The sequence below is a fragment of the Hyla sarda genome, unplaced genomic scaffold, assembly GCF_029499605.1.
Source record: "Hyla sarda isolate aHylSar1 unplaced genomic scaffold, aHylSar1.hap1 scaffold_230, whole genome shotgun sequence".
NCBI classification, from domain to species: Eukaryota; Metazoa; Chordata; class Amphibia; order Anura; family Hylidae; genus Hyla; species Hyla sarda.
The window spans coordinates 201,737-225,190 of NW_026608980.1; the positions used below are offsets into that span (position 1 = coordinate 201,737).

General features: G+C 44.8%; 1 protein-coding gene across 4 annotated transcripts in view; it reads right to left on the minus strand.

Annotated features, from left to right (window-relative positions):
* The window catches only part of GBA2 (glucosylceramidase beta 2), a 192,648-nt gene that overhangs the window by 127,631 nt on the left and 41,563 nt on the right, over positions 1-23,454 (minus strand). For all 4 annotated transcript variants that reach the window (XM_056553053.1, XM_056553052.1, XM_056553055.1 and 1 more), the window contains one exon: positions 16,930-17,021. In XM_056553053.1, the coding sequence (XP_056409028.1) occupies positions 16,930-17,021 (92 nt within the window). The remainder of the gene's footprint in view (positions 1-16,929; positions 17,022-23,454) is intronic.

Genomic DNA, 23,454 nt, shown 5'->3' on the forward strand with positions numbered 1-23,454 from the left:
GACCACCTCCTCACCGGACCACCTCCTTACCGGACAGCCCTGCAGGACCGGACCAGCACCGAGCGGAGGTGAGTACTCAGAACTAAAGGGGGTGAGAGGGGGCTGGATGATGTTGAAGGCCGCAGTGGTCTTCAACCTGCGGACCTCCGGAGGTTTCAAAACTACAACTCCCAGCAAGCCCGGACAGCCGATGGCTGCCCGGGCTTGCTGGGAGTTGTAGTTTTGAAACCTCTGGAGGTCCGCATGTTGAAGGCCGCAGTGGTCTTCAACCTGCGGACCTCCGGAGGTTTCAAAACTACAACTCCCAGCAAGCCCGGACAGCCGATGGCTGCCCGGGCTTGCTGGGAGTTGTAGTTTTGAAACCTCTGGAGGTCCGCATGTTGAAGGCCGCAGTGGTCTTCAACCTGCGGAACTCCGGAGGTTTCAAAACTACAACTCCCAGCAAGCCCGGACAGCCGATGGCTGCCCGGGCTTGCTGGGAGTTGTAGTTTTGAAACCTCTGGAGGTCCGCAGGTTGAAGACCACTGAGGGCGAATGATGAGAAGAGGATGATGAAGGGGGGGGGGGTGTGGGGATGATGAAGGGGGGTGGGGATGATGAAGGGGGGGGTGTGGGATGATTACAAGGGGATGATGAAGGGGGGATGTGTGGGATGATAAGGGGATGTGTGGGATGATGACAAGGGGTTGATGAAGGGGGGATGTGTGGGATGATGACAAGGGGATGATGAAGGGGGGATGTGTGGGATGATGACAAGGGGATGATGAAGGGGGGATGTGTGGGATAAGGGGATGTGTGGGATGATAAGGGGATGTGTGGGATGATGACAAGGGGATGATGAAGGGGGGATGTGTGGGATGATGACAAGGGGATGATGAAGGGGGGATGTGTGGGATAAGGGGATGTGTGGGATGATGACAAGGGGATGATGAAGGGGGGATGTGTGGGATGATAAGGGGATGTGTGGGATGATGACAAGGGGATGATGAAGGGGGGATGTGTGGGATGATGACAAGGGGATGATGAAGGGGGGATGTGTGGGATAAGGGGATGTGTGGGATGATGACAAGGGGATGATGAAGGGGGGATGTGTGGGATAAGGGGATGTGTGGGATGATGACAAGGGGATGATGAAGGGGGGATGTGTGGGATAAGGGGATGTGTGGGATGATGACAAGGGGATGATGAAGGGGGGATGTGTGGGATGATGACAAGGGGATGATGAAGGGGGGATGTGTGGGATGATAAGGGGATGTGTGGGATGATGACAAGGGGATGATGAAGGGGGGATGTGTGGGATGATGACAAGGGGATGATGAGGATGTTAATGACGGGTCTGGATGATGACAGGGGGGGATGAGGTATTTCCCACCCTAGGCTTATACTCGAGTCAATAACTTTTCCTGGGATTTTGGGTTGAAATTAGGGGTCTCGGCTTATACTCGGGTCGGCTTATACTCGAGTATATACGGTATGTAGTTCTGGTAACAGGAAAGTGATGACCGTGTCAGGGACTAACTAGGGGACAGGTAGAGTGAGTCCTAAACTGACCCTAAAACTTCTGGAAGAAGCCTCATTGGTGAAACGTTGGGTGAGGGTGGTCTGGTGCACGTGTGTTACTCTGTCTACTGGTAACTATAACTGTTTATTGTATTATTTGCTTGGTACTCTTTTGCGGTGACTCTCTGAATTAGTTTACATACATCTACTCCTATATTTAGTTGGGGGAAGTTATTCTTATCTCCCTACACTATACTGTTATATCATTGTCATTTTCTTTTGGGCCCTTGTAGGTGTTTCCCTATATTATTGTAGTCACAATTACGGTAGCATTGGAGCCCTCCCGGACCACCTCTTATTTTCTGTGCCTCTGTGGCTGTGGATATGCAGCTTTGTCTGCGATCCATATAAATGTATTTTACTTAACCCCTTAAGGACTGAGCCCTTTTTCACCTTAAGGACTCGGACATTTTTTGCACATCTGACCACTGTCACTTTAAACATTAATAACCCTGATGCTTTTACTTATTGATTTGTTTTTTCGTGACATATTCTACTTTAACATAGTGGTAACATTTTATGGTAACTTGCATCCTTTCTTGGTGAAAAATCCCCAAATTTGATGAAAAAAAATGAAAATGTTGCATTTTTCTAACTTTGAAGCTCTCTGCTTGTAAGGAAAATGGATATTCCAAATAAAAAAAAATTGGGTTCACATTTCCAATATGTCTACTTTATGTTTGAATCATAAAATTGATGAGTTTTTACTTTTGGAGACATCAGAGGCTCAAAGTTCAGCAGCAATTCTCACATTTTTCTCAAAATTTTCAAACTCACTATTTTTCAGGGACCAGTTCAGGTTTGAAGTGGATTTGAAGGGTCTTCATATTAGAAATACCCCATTAATGACCCCATTATAAAAACTACACCCCCCAAAGTATTCAAAATGACATTCAATAAGTGTTTTAACCCTTTAGGTGTTTCACAGGAATAGCAGCAAAGTGAAGGAGAAAATTCAAAATCTTCATTTTACACTCTCATGTTCTTGTAAACTCAATTTTTGAATTTTTTTCAAGGGGTAAAAAGGAGAAAATTTTACTTGTATTTGTAACCCAATTTCTCTCGAGTAAGGACATACCTCATATGTCTATGTAAAGTGTTCGGCAGGATTTTGCTCGGGGGGCATGCCGCATTTAGGAAGCCCCTATGGTGCCAGAACAGCAAAAACAGCATACCATTTTGGAAACTAGACCCCTCGGGGAACGTAACAAGGGGTAAAGTGAACCTTAATACCCCACAGGGGTTTCACGACTTTTGCATATGTAAAAAAAAAAAAAATTATTTTCCCTAAAATGCTTGTTTTCCCAAAAATGTTACATTTTAAAAAAGGGTAATAGCAGAAAATACCCCCCAAAATTTGTAACACAATTTCTCCCGAGTACGGCGATACCCCATATGTGGCCCTAAACTGTTGCCTTGAAATACGACAGGGCTCCAAAGTGAGAGCGCCATGCGCATTTGAGGCCTAAATTAGGGACTTGCATAGGGATGGACATAAGGGAATTCTACGCCAGTGATTCCCAAACAGGGGGCCTCCAGCTGTTGTAAAACTCCCAGCATGCCTGGACAGTCAGTGGCTATCTGGCAATACTGGGAGTAGTTGTTTTGCAACAGCTGGAGGCTCCGTTTTGGAAACAGTGGCGTACCAGACGTTTTTCATTTTTATTGGGGAGGGGAGGGGGACTGTATAGGGGTATGTGTATATGTAGTGTTTTTTACTTTTTATTTTATTTTGTGTGTTAGTGTAGTGTAGTGTTTTTAGGGTACAGTCACACGGGCGGGGGTTCACAGTAATTTCTCGCTGGCAGTTTAAGCTGCAGCAGAAAATTTGCCGCAGCTCAAACTTGCAGCCGGATACTTACTGTAAAGCGGGTGCGGGAAGAGGACCCCGGCAGCTGTGGACCACGATCCCTGGCGTCAATGTTGGGATTGGGGCCCCAGGAGCGGCAGCGACGAGGGACTGACCTGTGTGCGGGAGCAGCAGTTGGAGCTGAGTGACAGCATCCTGCCGTTGCTTAGCAACAGCTCCCAGCAGGCAAAAAGGGCATGCTGGGAGCTGTAGTTATGCAACAGCAGGAGGCAGACCACCACAACTCCCAGCATTCCCTTATGGGCATGCTGGGACTTATAGTTTTGCAACAGCTGGAGACATGTTTTTTCTATGGAAAAGTGTACCTTCAGCTGTTTTATAACTACAACTCCCAGCTTGCACAATCAGCTAAAGTGCATGCTGGAAGTTGTAGTGGTGCATCTGCTGGTTGCATAACTACAACTCCCAGCATGCCCGATGGCTGTCGGTGACTGCTGAGAGTTGTAGTTTTGCAACAGCTGAAGGCACACTGGTTGTGAAACACTGAGTTAAGTAGCAAACCAGTGTGTCTCCAGCTGTTGCATAACTACAATCCCCAGCATCCCCAGCCAAAGTAGTGTGCCTCCAGCTGTTGCAAAACTACAACTCCCAGCATGCACTGATAGACCGTACATGCTGGGAGTTGTAGTGTCCCCCCCCCCCATGTGAATGTACAGGGTACAGTCACATTGGGGGGGGGGGGGCATCCAGCTGTTGCAAAACTACAACTCCTAGCATGTACGGTCTATCAGTGCATGCTGGGAGTTGTAGTTTTGCAACAGCTGGAGGCACACCGGTCGTGAAACACTGAGTTAAGTGAAAATAAACTCTGCGTTTCACAACCAGTGTGTCTTCAGTTGTTGCAAAACTACAACTCTCAGCAGTCATTGACAGCCAACAGGCATGCTGGAAGTTGTAGTTATGCAACCAGCAGATGCACCACTACAACTCCCAGCATGCACTTTAGCTGATTGTGCAAGCTGGGAGTTGTAGTTATACAACAGCTGAAGGTACACTTTTCCATAGAAAAAACGTGCCTCCAGCTGTTGCAAAACTATAAGTCCCAGCATGTCCATAAGGGAATGTTGGGAGTTGTGGTGGTCTGCCTCCTGCTGTTGCATAACTACAGCTCCCAGCATGCCCTTTTTGCATGCTGGGAGCTGTTGCAGGAGGCTGTCACTCAGCTCCAACTGCTGCTCCCGCACACAGGTCAGTCCCTCGTCGCCGCCGCTCCTGGGGCCCCGATCCCAACATCGCTGCCGGGGATCGGGGTCCCCAGCTGCCGGGGTCCTCTTTCCGCACCCGCTCACGTCCTCCGGAAGAGGGGCGGAGCAGGTTGCGGGAGTGACACCCACAGCAGGTGCCCTGATTTGTCGACCAGTGCCACCTCACCCCTGCTGGCTATGGCTGTTGGGGGACGTCAGAGACGGCCCTGATCAGCCAGTAATTCCGGATCACTGGAGACCCGATTGACCCGGAATCCGCTGCAGATCGCTGGGCTGAATTGTACAGCGATATGCGGCCATCGCCGACATGGGGGGTGATCATGACCCCCCTGGGCGATATGCCGCGATGCCTGCTGAACGATTTCTGCAGGCATCGGACACCGGCTCCGCTCCAGCTGGCTGCGGGGGGCCGGGAAAGCTCATGATGTTCTCATGGGGTTAATTTTAAATGTATGCATTTGAATTTGTATTTATGTCAATAAAATTTTGCTAATTTTATCATGGATCTGCATACGCTTCTTTTTCTATGTACTTAATATGTTTTTGGCGTAGGATTTACGCACTTGTTTCAGGGGTCATAGTGTTTACTACTTGCCCATCCATACTAGTGGATCGACAACTGGGCGCCGGTCCCTCCCTGAACTAAAGTGCAGTGGCCTTAAAAACACATACAAATAAATAGTCACAAACCAGTAACATAACAGGAACATAGAACTCTATAGTATTAAGTTCAGAGGACACAGATCAGTGAGCAGCACAGGGGACACTATAGATCAATGGTAAAGCACAGAGGAAAACACTAACCAAGTGCATGTACAAAAACTCCATAGATCTGAATAAGAACTAATAAACATATAGAGTTCAAAACACCAAACAAGGAAACTGATGAGTCTGAACAGACTCCAGGAACAAACAGGAATTAGCTCAATCCCGCAGAAGACCTTGGTAGACAAAGAGAATAAACAATTCTCCCAGAGTCCCCTACACAAAGGTAAAAGATCTATTGCTAAACAGGAATAATTGCAATCCCTCAGAAAACCTCCAGTAGACATGGAGTCTCCATGGACAGGTAACAGAGATGCCTAGTTATAAACGGATACAAAAAAAAAAAACAGTGTGAACAGATACATAGCAGAAAGGACATACAAATCCTAAAACAGACTATACAAAAATGGAGTAAAACCTACTATCAGAATGCTATCTAACCATGGGTAAAAGCACAGAACATATCAACGATAAATGCAAGGTGCATGCTAAAACAGCGATAGTAGATTACAGCACAAAAACAAGGAGTGTTTCACCAAGGGCTCCATAGCAGCATGTCAGGCATGAAAGGAAATCAGGATGCAAGATGTCAATCACCAGCCCTGAAGCTGGAACTGAGCTCCCCTTATGTAGACACACCCTAATGACTATTGGATAGAAAAGCAAAAGGCTTTAAAAGGAAAACGGTCAGATATTTTCTCCCACACTATCCACAGGTACAGAAGGATAGTGTGGGAGATGCTGATTGAGCGCCAATGAGCCCTACCTTGCCAGGATCCGCCCGGCCGTTCGCCTGCAATTGTAGTTTTATTATACGTGGAAATCTTGCTGTAACTGGCACGGGCGGGGCTTCTGCAGCCTGACTGGCACTGACGTCAGCGCCGCTTGTGAATATTCATCCCCCTCCCTCCACTTAGGAGCGGCGAAGAGAGGGAGAACTGGAGGGAGGGGGGATGAATATTCATAAGCGGCGCTGACGTCAGTGCCAGTAAGGCTGCAGAAGCCCCTCCCGTGCCAGTTACAGCAAGATATAAACATAGAATAAAACTACAATTGCGGGCGAAAGGCCGGGCAGATCCAGGCAAGGTAGGACTCGTTGGAATCAGCGTCTCCATCTGTACCTGGGGATAGTGTGGTAGAAAATATCTGACAGCTTTCCTATAACTATTCCCTGACTATATCCTTCTGTCAGACTGCTTCTTTCCCTCTATATCCTTCTGTCAGACTGCTTCTTTCCCTCTATATCCTTCTATCACAGACTGCTTCTGTCCCTCTATATCCTATCATAGACTGCTTCTGTCCCTCTATATCCTATCATAGACTGCTTCTGTCCCTCTATATCCTATCACAGACTGCTTCTGCCCCTCTATATCCTATCACAGACTGCTTCTGTCCCTCTATATCCTATCATGGACTGCTTCTGTCTCTCTATATCCTATCATAGACTGCTTCTGCCCCTCTATATCCTTCTATCACAGACAGCTTCTGTCCCTCTATATCCTTCTATCACAGACTGCTTCTGTCCCTCTATATCCTTCTATCACAGACTGCTTCTGTCCCTCTATATCCTTCTATCACAGACTGCTTCTGTCCCTCTATATCCTTCTATCACAGACTGCTTCTGTCCCTCTATATCCTATCACAGACTGCTTCTTTCCCTCTATATCCTTCTATCACAGACTGCTTCTGTCCCTCTATATCCTACCATAGACTGCTTCTGTCCCTCTATATCCTATCATAGACTGCTTCTGTCCCTCTATATCCTATCATAGACTGCTTCTGTCCCTCTATATCCTATCATAGACTGCTTCTGTCCCTCTATATACTTCTGTCACAGACTGCTTCTGCCCCTCTATATCCTTCTATCACAGACTGCATCTATCCCTCTATATCCTTCTGTCACAGACTCCTTCTGTCCCTCTATATCCTTCTGTCAGACTGCTTCTGTCCCTCTATATCCTTCTATCACAGACTGCTTCTGTCCCTCTATATCCTTCTATCACAGACTGCTTCTGTCCAGATATATCCTTCTGTCACAGACTGCTTCTGTCCCTCTATATCCTTCTGTCACAGACTGCTTCTGTCCCTCTATATCCTTCTGTCAGACTTCTTCTGTCCCTCTATATCCTTCTATCACAGACTGCTTCTGTCCCTCTATATCCTTCTATCACAGACTGCTTCTGTCCCTCTATATCCTTCTGTCACAGACTGCTTCTATCCCTCTATATCCTTCTATCACAGACTGCTTCTGTCCCTCTATATCCTTCTATCACAGACTGCTTCTGTCCCTCTGTATCCTTCTATCACAGACTGCTTCTGTCCCTCTATATCCTTCTGTCAGACTCCTTCTGCCCCTCTACATCCTATCAGACTCCTTCTGTCCCTCTATATCTTTCTATCACAGACTGCTTCTTTCCCTCTATATCCTTCTGTCACAGACTGCTTCTGTCCCTCTATATCCTTCTGTCACAGACTGCTTCTGTCCCTCTATATCTTTCTGTCACAGACAGCTTCTGTCCCTCTATATCCTATCATAGACTGCTTCTGTCCCTCTATATCCTTCTGTCACAGACTGCTTTTGTCCCTCTATATCCTTCTGTCCCTCTATATCCTTCTGTCACAGACTACTTCTGTCCCTCTATATCCTTCTATCACAGACTGCATCTATCCCACTATATCCTTCTATCACAGACTGCATCTATCCCTCTATATCCTTCTATCATAGACTGCTTCTGTCCCTCTATATCCTTCTGTCAGACTCCTTCTGCCCCTCTACATCCTATCATAGACTCCTTCTGTCCCTCTATATCCTATCATAGACTGCTTCTTTCCCTCTTTATACTTCTGTCACAGACTGCTTCTTTCCCTCTTTATACTTCTGTCACAGACTGCTTCTGGCCCTATATATATACTTCTGTCACAGACTGCTTCTTTCCCTCTATATCCTTCTATCACAGACTGCATCTATCCCTCTATATCCTTCTATCACAGACTGCTTCTTTCCCTCTATATCCTTCTGTCACAGACTGCTTTTGTCCCTCTATATCCTATCACAGACTGCTTCTGTCCCTCTATATCCTTCTATCACAGACTCCTTCTGTCCCTCTATATCCTTCTATCACAGACTGCATCTATCCCTCTATATCCTTCTATCACAGACTGCTTCTGTCCCTCTCTATACTTCTGTCACAGACTGCTTCTGTCCCTCTCTATACTTCTGTCACAGACTGCTTCTGTCCCTCTATATCCTATCACAGACTGCTTCTGTCTCTCTCTATACTTCTGTCACAGACTGCTTCTGTCGCTATATATATACTTCTGTCACAAACTGCTTCTGTCCCTCTATATCCTATCACAGACTGCTTCTGTCCCTCTATATCCTATCATAGACTGCTTCTGTCCCTCTATATCCTTCTATCACAGACTGCTTCTGTCCCTCTATATCCTTCTATCACAGACTGCTTCTGTCCCTCTATATCCTTCTATCACAGACTGCTTCTGTCCCTCTATATCCTTCTATCACAGACTGCTTCTGTCCCTCTATATCTTTCTGTCACAGACTGCTTCTGTCCCTCTATATCCTTCTATCACAGACTGCTTCTGTCCCTCTATATCCTTCTATCACAGACTGCTTCTGTCCCTCTATATCCTGTCACAGACTGCTTCTGCCCCTCTATATCCTTCTATCACAGACTGCTTCTGTCCCTCTATATCCTATCATGGACTGCTTCTGTCCCTCTATATCCTTCTATCACAGACTGCTTCTGTCCCTCTATATCCTTCTATCACAGACTGCTTCTGTCCCTCTATATCCTTCTATCACAGACTGCTTCTGTCCCTCTATATCCTTCTATCACAGACTGCTTCTGTCCCTCTATATCCTATCACAGACTGCTTCTGTCCCTCTCTATACTTCTGTCACAGACTGCTTCTGTCCCTCTATATCCTATCACAGACTGCTTCTGTCCCTCTCTATACTTCTGTCATAGACTGCTTCTGGCCCTATATATATACTTCTATCACAGACTGCTTCTGTCCCTCTATATCCTATCACAGACTGCTTCTGTCCCTCTCTATACTTCTGTCACAGACTGCTTCTGGCCCTATATATATATACTTCTATCACAGACTGCTTCTGTCCCTCTATATCCTATCACGGACTGCTTCTGCCCCTCTATATCCTTCTATCACAGACTGCTTCTGCCCCTCTATATCCTATCACAGACTGCTTCTGTCCCTCTATATCCTTCTATCACGGACTGCTTCTGTCCCTCTATATCCTTCTATCACAGACTGCTTCTGTCCCTCTATATCCTATCACAGACTGCTTCTGTCCCTCTATATCCTTCTATCACAGACTGCTTCTGTCCCTCTATATCCTATCACAGACTGCTTCTGTCCCTCTCTATACTTCTATCACAGACTGCTTCTGTCCCTCTCTATACTTCTGTCACAGACTGCTTCTGTCCCTCTCTATACTTCTGTCACAGACTGCTTCTGTCCCTCTATATCCTTCTATCACAGACTGCTTCTGTCCCTCTCTATACTTCTATCACAGACTGCTTCTGTCCCTCTCTATACTTCTATCACAGACTGCTTCTGTCCCTCTCTATACTTCTGTCACAGACTGCTTCTGTCCCTCTCTATACTTCTGTCACAGACTGCTTCTGTCCCTCTATATCCTATCACAGACTGCTTCTGTCCCTCTCTATACTTCTGTCACAGACTGCTTCTGGCCCTATATATATATACTTCTATCACAGACTGCTTCTGTCCCTCTATATCCTATCACGGACTGCTTCTGCCCCTCTATATCCTATCACAGACTGCTTCTGTCCCTCTATATCCTTCTATCACGGACTGCTTCTGTCCCTCTATATCCTTCTATCACAGACTGCTTCTGTCCCTCTATATCCTTCTATCACAGACTGCTTCTGTCCCTCTATATCCTTCTATCACAGACTGCTTCTGTCCCTCTATATCCTATCACAGACTGCTTCTGTCCCTCTCTATACTTCTATCACAGACTGCTTCTGTCCCTCTCTATACTTCTGTCACAGACTGCTTCTGTCCCTCTATATCCTTCTATCACAGACTGCTTCTGTCCCTCTCTATACTTCTATCACAGACTGCTTCTGTCCCTCTCTATACTTCTATCACAGACTGCTTCTGTCCCTCTCTATACTTCTGTCACAGACTGCTTCTGTCCCTCTCTATACTTCTGTCACAGACTGCTTCTGGCCCCTTCAATTTCTGATGTTCACACAAAGTTCTTCTGTACTTTTGTGGTGGGTGTGAATTATCTTGTTTTTACACAACCTTATTAGACAGAAGTATATTGGTGGATAAACAACTGGTTAACAATCAATCCATCATTACACCAACACAGACATATTGGCCATTACAGTTCTTCAGGCTGGTCACACGGCAAGATTGACTCTGGGCTTAGGATGAACCATCATTGGGGGGAGATTTATCAAAACCTGTCCAGAGGAAACGTTCCTGAGTTGCCCATAGCAACCAATCAGATCGCTTCTTTTATTTCTCAGAGACCTTTTCAAAAATTAAAGCAGCAATCTGGTTGCTAGGGGCAACTCGGCAACTTTTTCTCTGGACAGGTTTTGATAAATCTCCCCCATTATCTCAAACTGCATCGCAAGGACTAGCGGCTACTGAACTAGAATGTTAAATACACCCAACCTCTTTCCTGACAATGACATACTCCATATTGGAGTCCCACCACTGCTCTGTTCTGAGGTCCCACGGGCTCCGTATCCACCTTTATTACAACATCTATCACCTATCCCACTACCACAGCTATGCTCTTCCACTGCTTCCACCTGCAACAGCATTGATCAGTGTTATCAGCGCTCCATTACTACAGCCTGACCTAGCACAGCATTGATCAGTGTTATCAGCACTCCATTACTACAGCCTGCCATAGCATATCATTAATCAGTGTTATCAGCACTCCATTACTACAGCCTGCCATAGCACAGCATTGATCAGTATTATCTGCACTCCATTACTACAGCCTGCCTAGCACAGCATTGATCAGTGTTATCAGCACTCCATTACTACAGCCTGCCATAGCACAGCATTGATCAGTGTTATCTGCACTCCATTACTACAGCCTGCCATAGCACAGCATTGATCAGTGTTATCAGCACTCCATTACTACAGCCTGCCATAGCACAGCATTGATCAGTGTTATCTGCACTCCATTACTACAGCCTGCCATAGCACAGCATTGATCAGTGTTATCTGCACTCCATTACTACAGCCTGCCATAGTACAGCATTGATCAGTGTTATCAGCACTCCATTACTACAGCCTGCCATAGCACAGCATTGATCAGTGTTATCAGCACTCCATTACTACAGCCTGCCATAGCACAGCATTGATCAGTGTTATCTGCACTCCATTACTACAGCCTGCCATAGTACAGCATTGATCAGTGTTATCTGCACTCCATTACTACAGCCTGCCATAGTACAGCATTGATCAGTGTTATCAGCGCTCCATTACTACAGCCTGACCTAGCACAGCATTGATCAGTGTTATCTGCACTCCATTACTACAGCCTGCCATAGCACAGCATTGATCAGTGTTATCTGCACTCCATTACTACAGCCTGCCATAGTACAGTATTGATTAGTGTTATCTGTATTCCATTACTACAGCCTGCCATAGCACAGCATTGATCAGTGTTATCTGCACTCCATTACTACAGCCTGCCATAGCACAGCATTGATCAGTGTTATCAGCGCTCCATTACTACAGCCTGCCATAGCACAGCATTGATCAGTGTTATCTGCACTCCATTACTACAGCCTGCCATAGCACAGCATTGATCAGTGTTATCAGCACTCCATTACTACAGCCTGCCATAGCACAGCATTGATCAGTGTTATCTGCACTCCATTACTACAGCCTGCCATAGTACAGCATTGATCAGTGTTATCAGCGCTCCATTACTACAGCCTGCCATAGCACAGCATTGATCAGTGTTATCTGCACTCCATTACTACAGCCTGCCATAGTACAGCATTGATCAGTGTTATCAGCGCTCCATTACTACAGCCTGCCATAGCACAGCATTGATCAGTGTTATCAGTGCTCCATTACTACAGCCTGCCATAGCACAGCATTGATCAGTGTTATCAGCACTCCATTACTACAGCCTGCCATAGCACAGCATTGATCAGTGTTATCTGCACTCCATTACTACAGCCTGCCATAGCACAGCATTGATCAGTTATCTGCACTCCATTACTACAGCCTGCCTAGCACAGCATTGATCAGTGTTATCAGCACTCCATTACTACAGCCTGCCATAGCACAGCATTGATCAGTGTTATCTGCACTCCATTACTACAGCCTGCCATAGTACAGTATTGATCAGTATTATCAGCGCTCCATTACTACAGCCTGCCATAGCACAGCATTGATCAGTGTTATATGTACTCCATTACTACAGCCTGCCATAGCACATCATTGATCAGTGTTATCTGCACTCCATTACTACAAGCTGCCATAGTACAGCGTTGATCAGTATTATCTGCCCTCCATTACTACAGCCTGCCATAGTACAGCATTGATCAGTGTTATCAGCGCTCCATTACTACAGCCTGCCATAGCACAGCATTGATCAGTGTTATCTGCACTCCATTACTACAGCCTGCCATAGTACAGCATTGATCAGTGTTATCAGCGCTCCATTACTACAGCCTGCCATAGCACAGCATTGATCAGTGTTATCAGCGCTCCATTACTACAGCCTGCCATAGCACAGCATTGATCAGTGTTATCTGCACTCCATTACTACAAGCTGCCATAGCACAGCATTGATCAGTGTTATCTGCACTCCATTACTACAGCCTGCCATAGTACAGCATAGATCAGTGTTATCTGCACTCCATTACTACAGCCTGCCATAGCACAGCATTGATCAGTGTTATCAGCGCTCCATTACTACAGCCTGCCATAGCACAGCATTGATCAGTGTTATCAGCGCTCCATTACTACAGCCTGCCATAGCACAGCATTGATCAGTGTTATCTGCACTCCATTACTACAGCCTGCCATAGTACAGCATAGATCAGTGTTATCTGCACTCCATTACTACAGCCTGCCATAGCAACGCATTGATCAGTTATCTGCACTCCATTACTACAGCCTGCCATAGCACAGCATTGATCAGTATTATCTGCACTCCATTACTACAGCCTGCCTAGCACAGCATTGATCAGTGTTATCAGCGCTCCATTACTACATCCTGCCATAGCATAGCATTGATCAGTAATGTCAGCACTCCATTACTACAAGATGCCATAGTACAGCATTGATCAGTGTTATCTGCACTCCATTACTATAGGCTGCCATAGTAAAGAATTGATCAATGTTATCAGCGCTCCATTACAACAGCCTGACGTAGCATAGCATTGATCGGTGTTATCAGCGCTCAATTACTACAGGCTGCCATAGCACAGCATTGATCAGTGTTATCAGCGCTCCATTACTACAGCCTGCCATAGCACAGCATTGATCGGTGTTATCTGCACTCCATTACTACAGCCTGCCATAGCACATCATTAATCAGTGTTATCAGCGCTCCATTACTACAGCCTGCCATAGCACAGCATTGATCAGTGTTATCAGCGCTCCATTACTACAAACTGCCATAGCGCAGCATTGATCAGTGTTATCAGCGCTCAATTACTACAGGCTGCCATAGCACAGCATTGATCAGTGTTATCAGCGCTCCATTACTACAGCCTGCCATAGCACAGCATTGAGCATATCAGTGCACTTCGTATCACAAGAGTGGCGTTCATATACATCGTGTATCCTTTAGAAGTCAAAACCAGTCGACAAATAATGCCAGTTAAAGTTGCGCATATCCAAATAATTATGTTTATTATCTCATAGAAATTATAAGTTAGCGGCTGTAGTTGTTCATCTGATGATTAGTGTTAAAGGGGTACTCCGCTGCCCTGCTTCCGAAGCTCCACTCCCCAGCGTCCGGAAGTTTATTGTTCCGAACGCTGTGTGCAGGCTTCCGTATTCAGGGCCTCCCCTCGTGACGTCACGCCCGCCCCCTCAACGAAAGTCTATGGGAAGGGGGCGCGACGGCCGTACCCCTTTAAGTTAACTGGATTCGGTCAGAACTTTAGGAAATATTTGCTTCAGCACGAAGGTGAACAATGGCCTTTTCGCTTTGGCCAAACTTGGTCACGTGGCGTCGGCTAACATGAGAATAGAAGAAGAAAGGAGGAATGCATGACATTGTGCCATTTGATGATAGCAGCGGGAAGAAGGGTCACAAATTACGTCAGGGTAGACAAGAAAACTTTGCAAGTAGAAGGATCACATGACCTCAGGTTAGTCAACAATAGCTTGCAAATCGCTCACCGCCAATTAGGGGGCAGGACAGAGGTAGGTCAGAGGTATAAAAAAAGGCTAAGCATGCAGCTGCCATTTTAGGAAGAGGCATTGTGAGGTGAAGACCTCTGTCAGGGACAGTGTGTTTTCTGAGCCCACAGAAGCAGGGCACTCCTATAATACCAAATCAGAGGGTAGAAAAGCGTGCAAACAAGGGTTTAGTGAGTTCGGAAAACACATTGCGTAATCGCAGAAGATTCAGGTGTACACGTTTCTGCTAGAGCGACAAATATAGTTGGTGAAAAATAAATAAAGTTTTTTTTTCCGTGAGTTCAGAAAGCACTGTGTGTGAGAGAAAAGAGAAAAAAATGGATAAATGTTTCCATAGCAACCGATCACAGCTCAGCTTTCATATCTTAAAGAGGTATTCTGGGCAAAAATATTTTATCCCCTATCCAAAGGATAGGGGATAAGATGTCTGATCACGGGGGGCCCGCTGATGAGACCCCCGTGATCTCCCTGCAGCACCCGCATTCTATGCGGGTGCTGAATCTCCAGTTTCAGAAACCTCCAGGTTTCCAGGCCTGGGGATGTGACGTCACTCCACGCCCCCTCCATTCATGTCTATGGGAGGGGGCGTGACGGCTGTCAAGCCCCCTCTCATAGACATGAATGGAGGGGGCGTGGCGTGAAGTCACGTCCCTAGTCCCAGAAACCCGGAGGTTTCCGAAACTAGAGACGCAGTCCCCGCATACAATGCGGGTGCTGCAGGGAGATCGCGGGGGGTCTCAGCAGCGGGCCCCCCGTGATCAGACATCTTATCCCCTATCCTTTGGATAGGGGATAAAATGTTTTTGTCCCATTGTGGACTGGTCGGATCATTCTTTGGTCACTTCCTACGCCCTAAAAATTTTTGGATAAAAAAATCGATCAAAAAAATACTGTCAAAACAAAAACGGTCCTGATAAAAACTACAGCTCACAATGCAAAAAATGACCCTCATACAGCTGCGTATACGGAAAAGTAAAAGAGCTATAGGGGTCAGTAAAGGGAAACTTTTACGTACAAAAGTAAGAGGAAGGGCTTTTTTATATTTAAACAAAAAGATTTAAATTTTATTAAAAAGAGGGGGGGGGAGCTTCAAACTTTTATTAGGGAAGGGATAAATTATTTTATTTTTTTTACACTTTATTTTTCACTTTTTTTTGCATACTCTGATCAATCATGTGTCATAGCATTGATCAGTGTTATCGGCGCTCCTTTACTACTGTCTGTCATGGATGGCTGCAGTAAAGGAGTGATGATTGGACGGCACGGAGCGCGGTAAGGGACCTCCGGCCGTCCTCACAGCTGAACTAACAGGCAGTATATCTCAGGACTTTTAGATGCCTTGATCAACTTTGATAGCGGCGTCTATAGGGTTAATGGCGGACGACACTGCGATGATCGGTGATGTTCAGCATTAGCCAAAGGTCCTGGCTATGACGCGCGCTCAGCTGCTGGGCACGCTGTATAGTTCGGCACCTCCGTGATACCCGCTGGCGAGTATCGCATTAGGTATCGGTGCTAATTCCGGTATCAGTCCCAATACCAGTATCGGTATTGGGACATCCCTAGTATCACTGTAATCGTATGGACTCACAGAATAAAGAGAAGTGCACTGCGAAGGAACGGAAGCCCCCAAAAGTTGCAAAATGCCTTTTCTTTTTCCAACGTGTTTTTTTTGTTTTACTGTAGATTTGGTGGCAGATGTGTCCATTATATATATCTCTATGTGTCAGAGTTATAGTAATACGTCTGAGGATTGGCGTTCTGTTTTTATATACTCGGTATTATGCCAGTGTATGAATAAATCCAGATTTGCAGCGCCTTTGAACTTTACCCCGATTATTGATCCACAAGGAGGACAATGCTGAATCACATCCCCGGTGAGCGGTGTCCACAGCAGGAAGTGACAAGAGGAATGTAATCCGACAGGTGCCCAGCTGTTACAAAACACATCACCCAGCTCTCTCACAGAGTGGTAACTGCAGGGGAGAGCTCCTGGAGGTGAAAACTATAGGGGGGGGTCTAATACTTTTCTCTCTATAGTGTATGTTGGGTGTATAGCAGATGTGCAGGGAGACACTTACATACAGCACTTACCATAGATCTGACGCAAAGGGACCGAGTTGAACATGTCTATAAATGGCGCCTTCTTCTCCACATATGTTTTACGGAGCCACCACATGAGATATCTATAAAAAGGGAGAGAACAGAGAACACGCTAAGAGCACATAATAGAGAACACACTAAGAGCGCATTATAGAGAGCACGCTAAGAGCACATTATAGAGAACACGCTAAGAGCACATTATAGAGAACACGCTAAGAGCACATAATAGAGAACACACTAAGAGCGCATTATAGAGAGCACGCTAAGAGCACATTATAGAGAACACGCTAAGAGCACATTATAGAGAACACGCTAAGAGCACATTATAGAGAACACACTAAGAGCGCATTATAGAGAGCACGCTAAGAGCACATTATAGAGAACACGCTAAGAGCACATTATAGAGAACACGCTAAGAGCACATTATAGAGAACACGCTTAGTGCACATTATAGAGAACACACTAAAAGCGCATTATAGAGAACACGCTAAGAGCGCATTATAGAGAACACGCTTAGCGCATATTATAGAGAACATGCTAAGAGCACATAATAGAGAACACACTAAGAGCGCATTATAGAGAACACGCTAAGAGCACATTATAGAGAACATGCTTAGCGCATATTATAGAGAACATGCTAAGAGCACATAATAGAGAACACACTAAGAGCGCATTATAGAGAGCACGCTAAGAGCACATTATAGAGAACACGCTAAGAGCACATTATAGAGAACACGCTTAGCGCATATTATAGAGAACATGCTAAGAGCACATAATAGAGAACACACTAAGAGCGCATTATAGAGAGCACGCTAAGAGCACATTATAGAGAACACGCTAAGAGCACATTATAGAGAACACGCTTAGTGCACATTATAGAGAACACACTAAAAGCGCATTATAGAGAACACGCTTAGTGCACATTATAGAGAGCACGCTAAGAGCACATTATAGAGAACACACTAAGAGCACATTATAGAGAGCACGCTAAGAGCACATTATAGAGAACACACTAAGAGCACATTATAGAGAGCACGCTAAGAGCACATTATAGAGAACACGCTAAGAGCACATTATAGAGAACACGCTTAGTGCACATTATAGAGAACACACTAAAAGCGCATTATAGAGAACACGCTAAGAGCGCATTATAGAGAGCACGCTAAGAGCACATTATAGAGAACACACTAAGAGCACATTATAGAGAGCACGCTAAGAGTACATTATAGAGAACACGCTAAGAGCACATTATAGAGAACACGCTTAGTGCACATTATAGAGAACACACTAAAAGCGCATTATAGAGAACACGCTTAGCGCATATTATAGAGAACATGCTAAGAGCACATTATAGAGAACACACTAAAAGCGCATTATAGAGAGCACGCTTAGTGCACATTATAGAGAACACGCTAAGAGCGCATTATAGAGAACACGCTAAGAGCGCATTATAGAGAACACACTTAGTGCACATTATAGAGAACACACTAAGAGCGCATTATAGAGAACACACTAAAAGCGCATTATAGAGAACACACTAAAAGCGCATTATAGAGAGCACGCTTAGTGCACATTATAGAGAACACGCTAAGAGCGCATTATAGAGAACACGCTTAGTGCACATTATAGAGAGCATGCTTAGTGCACATTATAGAGAGCACGCTTAGTGCACATTATAGAGAAAACGCTAATAGCACATTATAGAGAACACGCTTAGTGCACATTATAGAGAACATGCTAAGAGCACATTATAGAGAGCACGCTTAGTGCACATTATAGAGAACACGCTTAGTGCACATTATAGAGAACATGCTAATAGCACATTATAGAGAGCACGCTTTGTGCACATTATAGAGAACACGCTTAGTGCACTTTATAGAGAGCACGCTAAGAGCACATTATAGAGAACACGCTAAGAACACATTATAGAGAACACGCTTAGTGCACATTATAGAGAACACGCTAAGAGCACATTATAGAGAACACACTAAAAGCGGATTATAGAGAGCACACTAGGAGCGCATTATAGAGAACACACTAAGAGCGCATTATAGAGAGCACACTAAGAGCGCATTATAGAGAACACGCTAAGAGCACATTATAGAGAACACGCTTAGTGCACATTATATAGAGAACACACTAAAAGCGCATTATAGAGAGCACGCTAAGAGCGCATTATAGAGAACACGCTAAGAGCACATTATAGAGAGCACGCTAAGAGCACATTATAGAGAACACGCTAAGAGCACATTATAGAGAACACGCTTAGTGAACATTATAGAGAACACGCTAAGAGCACATTATAGAGAACACGCTAAGAGCGCATTATAGAGAACACGCTTAGTGCACATTATAGAGAACACGCTTAGTGCACATTATAGAGAGCACGCTTAGTGCACATTATAGAGAGCACGCTTAGTGCACATTATAGAGAACACGCTAATAGCACATTATAGAGAACACGCTTAGTGCACATTATAGAGAACACGCTAAGAGCGCATTATAGAGAGCACGCTAAGAGCACATTATAGAGAGCATGCTTAGTGCACATTATAGAGAACACGCTAAGAGCGCATTATAGAGAGCACGCTAAGAGCGCATTATAGAGAGCACGCTAAGAGCGCATTATAGAGAACACGCTAAGAGCGCATTATAGAGAGAACGCTAAGAGCACATTATAGAGAACACGCTAAGAGCGCATTATAGAGAGAACGCTAAGAGCACATAATAGAGAACACACTAAGAGCGCATTATAGAGAGCACGCTAAGAGCACATTATAGAGAACACGCTAAGAGCGCATTATAGAGAGAACGCTAAGAGCACATAATAGAGAACACACTAAGAGCGCATTATAGAGAACACGCTAAGAGCGCATTATAGAGAGCACGCTAAGAGCGCATTATAGAGAACACGCTAAGAGCGCATTATAGAGAGAACGCTAAGAGCACATTATAGAGAACACGCTAAGAGCGCATTATAGAGAGCACGCTAAGAGCGCATTATAGAGAACACGCTAAGAGCGCATTATAGAGAGAACGCTAAGAGCACATTATAGAGAACACGCTAAGAGCGCATTATAGAGAGAACGCTAAGAGCGCATTATAGAGAACACGCTAAGAGCGCATTATAGAGAGAACGCTAAGAGCACATTATAGAGAACACGCTAAGAGCGCATTATAGAGAGAACGCTAAGAGCACATAATAGAGAACACACTAAGAGCGCATTATAGAGAACACGCTAAGAGCGCATTATAGAGAGCACGCTAAGAGCGCATTATAGAGAACACGCTAAGAGCGCATTATAGAGAGAACGCTAAGAGCACATTATAGAGAACACACTAAAAGCGCATTATAGAGAACACGCTAAGAGCGCATTATAGAGAACACGCTTAGCGCATATTATAGAGAACATGCTAAGAGCACATAATAGAGAACACACTAAGAGCGCATTATAGAGAACACGCTAAGAGCACATTATAGAGAACACGCTTAGCGCATATAGAGAACATGCTAAGAGCACATAATAGAGAACACACTAAGAGCGCATTATAGAGAGCACGCTAAGAGCACATTATAGAGAACACGCTAAGAGCACATTATAGAGAACACGCTTAGTGCACATTATAGAGAACACACTAAAAGCGCATTATAGAGAACACGCTTAGTGCACATTATAGAGAGCACGCTAAGAGCACATTATAGAGAACACACTAAGAGCACATTATAGAGAGCACGCTAAGAGCACATTATAGAGAACACACTAAGAGCACATTATAGAGAGCACGCTAAGAGCACATTATAGAGAACACGCTAAGAGCACATTATAGAGAACACGCTTAGTGCACATTATATAGAGAACACACTAAAAGCGCATTATAGAGAGCACGCTAAGAGCGCATTATAGAGAACACGCTAAGAGCACATTATAGAGAGCACGCTAAGAGCACATTATAGAGAGCACGCTTAGTGAACATTATAGAGAACACGCTAAGAGCACATTATAGAGAACACGCTTAGTGAACATTATAGAGAACACGCTAAGAGCACATTATAGAGAACACGCTTAGTGAACATTATAGAGAACACGCTAAGAGCGCATTATAGAGAACACGCTTAGTGCACATTATAGAGAACACGCTTAGTGCACATTATAGAGAGCACGCTTAGTGCACATTATAGAGAACACGCTAATAGCACATTATAGAGAACACGCTTAGTGCACATTATAGAGAACACGCTAAGAGCGCATTATAGAGAGCACGCTAAGAGCACATTATAGAGAGCATGCTTAGTGCACATTATAGAGAACACGCTAAGAGCGCATTATAGAGAGCACGCTAAGAGCGCATTATAGAGAGCACGCTAAGAGCGCATTATAGAGAACACGCTAAGAGCGCATTATAGAGAGAACGCTAAGAGCACATTATAGAGAACACGCTAAGAGCGCATTATAGAGAGAACGCTAAGAGCACATAATAGAGAACACACTAAGAGCGCATTATAGAGAGCACGCTAAGAGCACATTATAGAGAACACGCTAAGAGCGCATTATAGAGAGAACGCTAAGAGCGCATAATAGAGAACACACTAAGAGCGCATTATAGAGAACACGCTAAGAGCGCATTATAGAGAGCACGCTAAGAGCGCATTATAGAGAACACGCTAAGAGCGCATTATAGAGAGAACGCTAAGAGCACATTATAGAGAACACGCTAAGAGCGCATTATAGAGAGAACGCTAAGAGCACATAATAGAGAACACACTAAGAGCGCATTATAGAGAACACGCTAAGAGCGCATTATAGAGAGCACGCTAAGAGCGCATTATAGAGAACACGCTAAGAGCGCATTATAGAGAGAACGCTAAGAGCACATTATAGAGAACACGCTAAGAGCGCATTATAGAGAGAACGCTAAGAGCGCATTATAGAGAACACGCTAAGAGCGCATTATAGAGAGAACGCTAAGAGCACATTATAGAGAACACGCTAAGAGCGCATTATAGAGAGAACGCTAAGAGCACATAATAGAGAACACACTAAGAGCGCATTATAGAGAACACGCTAAGAGCGCATTATAGAGAGCACGCTAAGAGCGCATTATAGAGAACACGCTAAGAGCGCATTATAGAGAGAACGCTAAGAGCACATTATAGAGAACACGCTAAGAGCGCATTATAGAGAGAACGCTAAGAGCACATAATAGAGAACACACTAAGAGCGCATTATAGAGAACACGCTAAGAGCGCATTATAGAGAGAACGCTAAGAGCACATTATAGAGAACACACTAAAAGCGCATTATAGAGAGCACGCTTAGTGCACATTATAGAGAACACACTAAAAGCGCATTATAGAGAGCACGCTTAGTGCACATTATAGAGAACACGCTAAGAGCGCATTATAGAGAACACGCTTAGTGCACATTATAGAGAACACGCTAAGAGCGCATTATAGAGAGCACGCTAAGAGCACATTATAGAGAGCATGCATAGTGCACATTATAGAGAACACGCTAAGAGCACATTATAGAGAGCACGCTTAGTGCACATTATAGAGAACGCTCTTAGTGCACATTATAGAGAACGCTCTTAGTGCACATTATAGAGAACGCTCTTAGTGCGCATTATAGAGAACGCTCTTAGTGCGCATTATAGAGAACGCTCTTAGTGCGCATTATAGAGAACGCTCTTAGTGCGCATTATAGAGAACGCTCTTAGTGCGCATTATAGAGAACGCTCTTAGTGCACATTATAGAGAACGCTCTTAGTGCGCATTATAGAGAACGCGCTTAGTGCGCATTATAGAGAACACGCTTAGTGCGCATTATAGAGAACACGCTTAGTGCGCATTATAGAGAACGCTCTTAGTGCGCATTGTAGAGAACACGCTTAGTGCACATTGTAGAGAACGCGCTTAGTGCACATTGTAGAACACGCTTAGTGCACATTATAGAGAACGCTCTTAGTGCGCATTATAGAGAACGCGCTTAGTGCGCATTATAGAGAACACGCTTAGTGTGCATTATAGAGAACGCTCTTAGTGCACATTATAGAGAACGCTCTTAGTGCGCATTGTAGAGAACGCGATTAGTGCACATTATAGAGAACGCGCTTAGTGCACATTGTAGAACACGCTTAGTGCACATTATAGAGAACACGCTCAGTGCGCATTATAGAGAACACGCTCAGTGCGCATTATAGAGAACACGCTTAGCGCACATTATAGAGAACGCACTTAGCGCACATTATAGAGAACGCACTTAGTGCGCATTATAGAGAACGCGCTTAGTGCGCATTATAGAGAACACGCTTAGTGCGCATTATAGAGAACACGCTTAGTGCGCATTATAGAGAACACGCTTAGTGCGCATTATAGAGAACACGCTTAGTGCGCATTATAGAGAACACGCTTAGTGCGCATTATAGAGAACACGCTTAGTGCGCATTATAGAGAACACGCTTAGTGCGCATTATAGGGAACACGCTTAGTGCGCATTATAGGGAACACGCTTAGTG